Below are 9190 nucleotides of genomic sequence, written 5' to 3'. Positions count from 1 at the left end.
CCCTTCCCTGCCCCCAGCTCAGGCCAGCTCTGCTGAAGAAGGCCCAGGGTCTTCCAGCCGGGCTCTGACATCTGTCAGCCTGCTGTTTCACCTTCGCTTCAGTTTGCTGTAAATGGGCCTGCTGAACATTAAAGCACTTGGCAGAAACCACCAGTAAATCTGGCCAAGATCCTTTCACTGCTGCCTTTTTCTGAGAAACGGAACTGCTCTGAAGTGACGCTGGGTGCTAGTGGGGCTGAAGGAAGGAAAGGCTCCTAGCAGACGGGCAGCAGGCGGGACTGAGTGAGGCGGTGGGAGCAGCACCCAGTGGCACCAAGGGTGTTCTGAGCCAGGCCTCAGGAAGGGTGACTCGCTACCCAGGCCTGCCCCAGGGTGTACTGTGTGCTCTTGCCTCCCTCTTCCTCTCTACCTTTCATTTTCCTGAACTTGTAGGGAGCAGATGTGATGGTGATGGTGATGCTGATGATGGTATAATCCTTGCTGTGCCGTCAGAACAGCTCTTTGGCTTGTCAGCTCCCAGCCAGGTCAGCAGATGGCTTCACCTTTCTGAGCCTCTGGTTCCTCACTGTAAGTGGGAGCAGGAAGCCTCTCTCACAGGATTGGTAAGAGGACCAAGTCCCACAGCTGCTTAAAAGTGGCGAGTACGGTTGCTGGTCTTCAGTAATTCTCTGCCTGTTTGCCAGTCCCACGTCTCTCCTCACCAGGGACAGGGATTGACTGTTTTAATGAGCCTAGCACGTCTTCCTGGAAGGAGGCAGACTAGGTCAGGTGCAGTGGTCTCTGCGGGGGGCTGAGTTCTTGGCTCAGTCTCATTACTGACTTTATGTGATTCTGCACGGGTTAGTTAACATTTTATTAGTCCTCTGTAAATAGGGATAATACCTGTGCCACCTGCCTTATAGAGGTTATGTCAGGTTGTTGGATTTGAATGAAGTAACAGAGAACAAAAACACTTTTGCGTACTATAAACTACTATGCAACTGTCAGGTGAAATAATTAACATTCATAATACATTCAAGGGAGATGAGTATGGTATTTCATATGTTTTGAAGATTATGTGAAATAATGCGTGTCAGCTTTTTAGCCCATTGTCAGGCATGTAGTGAGTGGGAGGTGTTGGTATCCTTGTCGTTGTTGTTAATCATCGTTATTTTAAGAAGTCTGATGGAGATGGAAAAGATGAACTTGCCGGCAGACCGTCCCCAAGGGCACTCTGTGCCTGTAATATAGTAGAAAGTTAGTAAATATTTTCATTAATTAATTAATTTGAAAAGATGTCAGGAAGTGACAGTACAAATCAGAGTAACACAAGCAGCATTTGCATAGCAAATAACCAATTTAAAACATGCTTGCATATTCATGACTTTGTTTAACCCTCCCAACTACTCTCTAGGGAAGGGACCAGCACCCTATTTGATAGATGAGGAAACTGAAACTCAAACGGGGGAAAGGACTTGTACATTGTTACCGTGCTGAGAATTTAACCCAGAATCCACATTACCAAATTGTTCCCCTAAGTACTCTTTCCCCCCAGTCTCCGTCTCTGTCCCCAAAGGCCATTTTTCCAGAGGAGGCTTGCAGCCTACACGTGCTGGAGTGCTGCTGGGCACCACGCCATACCCCATGCAAGGCAGGCTGCTCAGGTGGGGGCAAAAGAAGCATTTCTAGGGTTTGCAGCACCCGAGTGAGGAGGGACCGAACAGCCATTCTGAGCCGTTGCTCTCCCAGAGTGCCCAGCAGCCCCAGGAGCTTTGCTTTTCAGCTAAAAAATGTGCAGTTGTTGCTATGGTGAGAGCCTGGCTGTCTGTGCCTGGGGCCCATTGCTCCAAATCCTTTTTAGTTTCTACCCTTTCCAGGGCATTTATTTTGCAGTTCCTGCCCAAGGCCTGCAAATAAAGATGTCGAACAGCCACTGTGCTGCTGAACACAGATCCTCAGCACTGTATACCCCTCAAAGCTTCCTGCCGAGGCTTCCTGCCTTAGGTCCCTTTAAGACACGGGAGAGAGACTGCAACACCTACCGAATTGTACTGTGTTTTTCATTCTGAGGGAGTATGGGTTTATTGCATAAAATATAGAAAAGCACAGAGAACTTTAATAATTATTCATTTAGTAACTACTTCCTGAGCACTTGCCAGTGCTGGGGATGTGACAGATGCCACATGAATAATATATCAGCGATCTTCCCATCACTGGAAGATAATCACTATTAATATTTTGACAGCGTTCCTCCCAATTTTAAAAATATGCATAATTTTGAGCATTTGAGATTGTTTCTGCTTTATATCCATATACACAATTTTGTATCCTGCTTTTTCTTTAATTCAGGGGTAACATAAGTATGTTTCTATGATATTATAAATAATATCTTTAAGCATTCTTTTTTCATGATTACAAAAGCAATCCATGCTTGTTATAAAATAGTTAAACATTCAAACGTTTCAGAAATATATACTGGAAACTTACTCCTATTTATACCCTCTTCATAAGAAATGGATCCTCTTAACCTGTTTTTGTTGTTCATCTTCCTCACCCGAGGACATTTTTTCCCATTGATTTTTTTAGAGAGTGGAAGTGAGGTAGGAGATGGAGGAGAGAGAGAGAAGCATCGATGTGAGAGAGACACATTGATTCATTGCCTCCTGCACATTCCCTGACCAGGGCCAGGTAAGGAACCTGCAACCCAGGTACACGCCCTTGACTGGAATGGAACCTGAGACCCTATGGTCTCAGGGCCGACACTCTAACCACGGAGCAAAACCAGCCAGGGCTTACCCCCTTTTAATTTTTATATGTATCCAACTATTTACCCATTCTTTCACTTTTGGTTTTCTGGTTTTTCATCATTAAAAATAAAGCTTAGATAAACATCTTTGTTTATAGAACTTTTTTCAGATTCCACTCCTGTGGTAGTTTTCCCATTGAGAGAATTTGGGGTTAAAAATGGTATGAACATTTGCATCATTTTGAATCCCTATTGATGATATGTGACCTTATCCATTTCACCATAGCTTCTTGGCATTGAATATTGTAATTAAAAACCACAACATCAAATTTTGTTAACTCTGATGACTGAATTATGTCTTGTTTGAATTTCCATTTCTTCAGTGTCTATTGAATTTTCCATGTTTGTTAACCAGATGTACTTCATCTTTTTTCAAGACTTTTTTCTGCTTAACTGTTGGGATCTTAATATTCTTCTTATCAATTAGTGTGAGGGCTTTATATAGTAGAATGTCTGAGTGCAGGAAATTCTAGAAGTTCCTTAAGGAATAGATATGGCTGGCTTCTCTGTACTCTATGATAATAGTTAATAATTTGGAATCAGACTACCCAGGATTAACTTTTGCCATTGCTACTTTCTAGTTGTGTATCCCGAGCAGGTAATCTAACTGCCTCAGTTCCCTCACCTGTGAAGTGGGGATAATAATGGGGTACCTGTTAGGAATCAGTAAGGGTGTATACATCAAGTTTTAGTAGAGTGCCTGGCTGGGACTCAATGAACTTGAGCTTATGTCACCATTATTATTTCCCAGATAACCTTGTCAGAATTCTGGAATGTTTCTACCCCGCCCTCTTCCAGCCCCGGTGACCAGGCTGTCTCATTTCGTGTTTTTGCAGATCAGCCAAATGGCCGACGACACCGTTGCAGAGCTGGACAAGCATCTGGCAGTGAAGACCAAAGAACTCCTTGGATGAAAGTCACGGGGCCAGTTTCTAGGGACCCACCTGGTGGCAGATTGGCATCTCTGTACCCTGTCCACACAGAAGGCCGACACCCTGTGCTCATCAGTCCTTGTGAGGCCCAGCCTTCCAGAGGGACACCCAGACTTGTTCAGTCCCTTCCTCCGGCCCTGTCGCCCCGATCTGCTCTGGGCCTTCTGGCACAGGTGGACCTTTGGAGAATCTCTGCTGCTGCCTAATGACCAGGGCCACCGGCAGGCTGACCACTGACTAGTCCTCATCTCAGGAGCCTCCTTTCCAAATAATTAGTCCGGCCCTGTCCCCAAATTTCAACGTTGCTTGGGCTGATGTGGGCCTTCACTTGTGACTGGATACTTTTGCGAGAGGCCTATTTTCACCAAGCAATAAAATCAAAATAAATTGGAAATAATAACCTCAAAGGAAATGATAGAGTCCTTGTAGATGAATGATTTCTAAGGAGCTGGTGTGTGGAAAGCAGCCAGAACAATACTTTTCCCTCAGTCATTTCACACATGCTCTTTACTCTCCGGACCTTTCCCCGACTCCTCACCGGGCCAGTCCTGTGCCTGCTTCACTTCTCAGGGGGCTGGCACTTCCTCGGAAGCCTCCTTTCCCCCGGCTGAGAACCCCCAGTATTGGCTCTCACCCACACCTTAGCTGTTCTTTTTGATAATTAGTCTCTGTATCTTCAGTATCCTCAGAAGTTGACATAATGCCTGGAACCAATAGGCACTCAAATGTGTTGTGAATGAATTGCACGTAATATTTGCACAATAAATGCTGGCTTCTTTTCCTTTCTTCCCACTGTTAACTCTTTCATTCCATCACCTTCCGCTCTTGCTCTGTCCTCAATATTTACTTGGTAATGAGGTGCCTTTCCCCCAGGGTCTGCCTCTTAGTGACAGACAAGCGATTTATTGTGGCTCATCTTTGGGTACTGGATTAAGTTAGGTTTTTCCCTCCCCAATAATTTTTCTTTTAATCATTCATTTGTTCGTTCATTCATTCATTCATTCATTCATAATAGAGCCATGATAAGCTAAATACAGTTCTAGGCAATATTTTAAAAATATATTTTTATTGACTTCAGAGAGGAAGGGAGAGGGAGAGAGAGAGAGAAACATCAATGATTAGAGAGAATCATTGATTGGTTGCCTCCTACATGCCCCTCATTGGGGTTCAAGCGCGAAACCCAGGCATGTGCCCCAACTGGGAATCAAACCATGATCTCCTGGTTCATAGGTCGATGCTCAACCACTGAACCATGCCCATCATTTGTATGTCAGGTACAGTGCCATGTACTGGGAATACAATAATGGGCAAGATGCGGCACCGTCTCTGAGGGTGTGTGGTGCCCTGGACTGACCTACTGTTTGTAATGTCATGGGTGGAAGGTAGGACGTTCATCCAGTTCAGTTCTGTCAAATGTCTGCCTTTAGAAGGGCACCCACTTTGGCAGCAGCCGGGCCCAGCCACACTCTGAGCAGCATCAGCTTCTCCACTGTCTGACTCCTCTGGGGCTCTGCTCCGCGCTGGGGGGCATCGGGGTGCCCTTCGCCTTCTGCTTGCACTGGTGGAGCAGGCTGCATGGCAGCCAGTGCAGACTCAAGGTCAGCATCAGGTTGAAGGTGAAAGAAGCTGACACATGTCCTGCCTGCTTACCTGTCCTCTGTCAGACCCTGTCCTCCAGCCCCGAGTAGCCATCCCACAACTGGAAGTCAGCTGAAGGAAGAACAGGGTCGGAAAGAGCCATCGAGGAGCCTTTTTTGGGGTAAGCCGCATAGCAAGGGCTTTGCAACAGTCTTTCATGAGTGGCCGAAATCCCCCACTCACTGCAAATGTGCTTCTCAAAGATGCAGGATTTTTTAATAAACAGAGGAAATGATAAATTATGTTGTAATTCCACTCCAAAGGCATTTGGTTCTTAACAGCCAAATCCTCTGTAGTCTTTAAATAAACAAAAACTTATTTGGTGAACAGACGGGGGGGAAATTGAAAGATTTTCTGTACTTGGGTTCCACATGTCAACAATTTCTCTCCTGTGTGTATGTTGGCCAAAGCCGAATATCATGATAAATGAAGAAAGGAAAACCTCAGGCCCAGGGCCGTTAGACAGCTCGGCAAATGGCTTTCAGCTGATTGCTCTATTTTGGTTGACATTTATCAAAGACTTTCTCTGTTACTCGGCGTGTCAGGGCTTCGGTGGTGGCAGGGACGAGAAGAAGACTACCTGTTTGGATGTGCTGAGTAATGAGTAATGCCGGAGTGATTCACTCTCCCTCTCTTCCTTCTTCAGTTTCTCTTTCAAAGACGAAAAGCTGGGTATAGACATTCTCACACTTGCCAGAGGAATTAACCATCTCCTCTATTCAGTTCAACAGCTTTCAAAGTCTCATGAAAAATATAGGCCAAAGAGAATTCAAGAACTTTTTCTGGTTATTTTCTTTCTTCCTTGCACGTGGGGGGAGTGTGTGTGTGTGTGTGTGTGTGTGTGTGTGTGTGTGTGTGTGTGTGTGTGTGTGTGAAATGACAAGAAACTAGGATGTTAAAAATTAGAAGAAACTCTTCAGACGTCCTTATGCCCCTTTAAAAATTAGAAGTGTATCCTTCCAGACCTTTCTCTATACATACATAATTTTTTTAAAGTGAGGAGGAGAGTTATTCTGTTCCTATTCTGAAGCTTGCTTTGTTTACTCAACAGCATGGCCATCCATCCATGTGTGAACATGTGGACACAATTTATTCTTTTTCATTGCAATGTAGTATTCCACAATGTGAATGCACCATAATTTATTTCCCTATTACCTCTAACATTTAAAAAAAAATATTTCAAATGCATAGAGAATATTTCTATTTAAAGTGTTTTGTTTTTTAAATAAAAAGAAGAAGCCCTATTCTAAATTTATGTTTGGTAACCTTTTCCTCAACCTCAGACTAACATTTATGGAATGCCTACTGTGGACCAGGTACCATGGCTGGACACCTGTGTTACTACATTCAAACTTCCGAACAATCCTAGTTGGTGGAGGCATTACTCCTATCTGTGTTTACCTGTGAGAAAACTGAAGTTCAGAAAGGGTATTTAACTTGCCCAAGGTCACACAGGTGGTAAGTGCCAGAGTGGAGTTTGACATTCCTATCTGCCTTTGAAGTGTGTCCTTAATCAGCGTGCTTCAGTTTGTAGGTCTCCATCGAGTACTCACTCAAAAAGCACCTAGCATTGTTCTGGGCCCAAGGGTGATAGAGAAGCAGAAAGCTTGCTTTCCCAGAACAATTAGAAAGCTACTTCTAATAAAGGACCCCATGCAAAGTAGCAGAGTAAACACCAAGGGAATGGTAGCTCTTATGGAAACAGTAAAGACTACATATTGATACCTCACCTGGTGTCAGACTCCTCTACCACATACCAGAGAACCAGAGAGTGAGCCAAAAGACCACCCGGCAGTGAATAATGTTAACAACAATAACAGTATTGATAGCATCGGTGACTGATACTGACTTGGTGCTTTTTAGTTTTCTAAGTGCATCTACATCCTTTATCCCACTGAAACCATTGAGTGAAACTTTGCAGTTTCCTTTGCCCTAATGATGGTCAATGTCATGATGTGCATAAAAAGGGATATTCTCTATTTGGGGGACAAATTTTGTTATGTACAACAGGGGCTGGCCTGGCCAGAGGGCAGGGCATATGTATCTTCTCTCCCTTCAAGGCTCCAGCCTCAGCCCAAATGGCCCCCCTTTGCTGATACTGACAGGGGCTACCATGTCCTGGGCCTTTGCTGTGTATAAGTAAGTCTGGAAGCTAGTTATTATTTTGCTCATTTTACCAATGAGGAAATTGAAGCCCAGAGAGGTTAAATGACTTGTGCAAAGGCCGTCCTATATACGGTATGGAGTGCAGGGAGTCTGACCCCCCAGCTGGGCAATCTCAATAAATTATTTTAACTCAGGCCAGAGCAGTGCAGAAGCGAGAGCCTATAGGTCCTGTCTTAGTTTTGCCCTTTCTATCCTCAATAAAGGTCACTCCATTCCCCCATGGGTACCAGGGAGGGGCTTGGACAAGATCAGAGAACCCAGGCTAGTCCCTGGCAGCAATTTCACCCATTTGGGGCAAAATAAATAAAGGCAATGTAGCAAATGTTTTCATACAATAGGTAATTTAACTTAAAAGACTATTCTATATTCTTACATTTTGCTCTTTCTACTTGTGTGTTTAGTGTTAAAATATTCTTATGATAAGAAGCTGGTGATTCTAAAAAAAAAAATCATTATTTAGAAATATAAGAAGTTAGTCCCCTCCTTTTTATTTAACTTCACTGATGCATGAATCCCAAAGTCTGGCAGCTATGGTGCCCTCACGCCTACTCCTAGAGCTGATGTCCCTGAGGCTGCCATCCAAGGGCAGCTGGAACTGTAACCAGAGGGACGTAGGGAGGCAATTTGAGCTGTGTGGGTGTCAGGGACCCCGTGGGTGAGCAGGCGGTGGCTGAGGGGCAGGGTTAGGAAACAGGACAATAGTCAATCAGGAGGGTTCAGAGACCTACAGGGAGGAGGGGCGGGTGAGGAGAGGTTAAGTCGGAGAGCGGAGAGAGGGAGGCAGGGACAGAGACAGATACACACACAGGGCCAGAGGGAGAGAGGGAGACAGAAACACACCCACATGCACACTCCCGAGCGAGCACACGTAGAAGCCTAGAGATCAGCAGGTAGAGACAAAAAGAGATGGCGACAAACAGTCACAGAGACGGAGAGAAACAGATGGTGACAGTGCGACAGTTAATAGATATCCGGAAAGAGACACCAAGAAATAGAGACAGAGACACAGAGGGAGATAGAGAAATATACCCAAAGTCATTTCATATATCTATATATGAATATACACACAAAGAAAGGGACCAACATCCAGGGAGAGAGAGACAGAGTATTTTAAAAAAAATGGGTTGGGGAAGAAGGAAAGGGAAGGAAAAGGAAGAAAAAAAGAAAAATGAAAAGACACACATTTAGATGGAGAGAAGTGAGGGCAGACGACAGTGGGGAGAGAGAGGGAGGCTGTGGCCGTGCTGGGCCCCAGGGTCGTGCAGGGTGTGGGTGGAGGAAGAGCCAGCGCTGGCCGCCAGGGCTGCGGGGACCAGATAAGGACGCCTGCCAAAGGAAAGCAGGGGAAGGAAAGACGTTTACTGATCCCCGGGGGAGAAAGCCAGGGAGGCTGCCCCAGGCCCCAGAGAACAATAGGTACTTGACTTCAGCGGGTCATTAATGAGACAATTAATGGAAAGAGTAACAGAGTCCTCCCCGAGAGGCCTTGGAGAGTGGATAAGTGGAATTATTGTGAGGGGTGTGCAGAGGTTCAGGGGGAGGGGGGCTGTCCTCACAATCCAGATGTCCAGCATGCCAACTGCAGATTCCTCACCTGGGGCACGGGGCCTCCCCAGCCCCCCCTCACATGCCCTGTGCTCCCTCCACCCTGGACTGTACCAGCCCCTAG

At 45.4% G+C, this 9190-nt stretch overlaps 1 protein-coding gene across 1 annotated transcript in view; it reads left to right on the top strand.

The window, feature by feature from the left end:
* The window catches only part of MRRF (mitochondrial ribosome recycling factor), a 43045-nt gene extending 38540 nt beyond the window's left edge, over positions 1 to 4505 (top strand). Inside the window, exon 7 of the mRNA XM_005879187.2 lies at positions 3622 to 4505. Coding sequence (XP_005879249.1) covers positions 3622 to 3699 — 78 coding nt within the window. The 3' untranslated portion in view covers positions 3700 to 4505. The remainder of the gene's footprint in view (positions 1 to 3621) is intronic.
* Positions 4506 to 9190: the final 4685 nt, after the last annotated feature.

The sequence above is a fragment of the Myotis brandtii genome, unplaced genomic scaffold, assembly GCF_000412655.1.
Source record: "Myotis brandtii unplaced genomic scaffold, ASM41265v1 scaffold589, whole genome shotgun sequence".
Classification (NCBI taxonomy): Eukaryota; Metazoa; Chordata; class Mammalia; order Chiroptera; family Vespertilionidae; genus Myotis; species Myotis brandtii.
The sequence above is the reverse complement of the archived record's forward strand: the minus strand, read 5'-3'. Positions and strand labels throughout refer to the sequence as shown.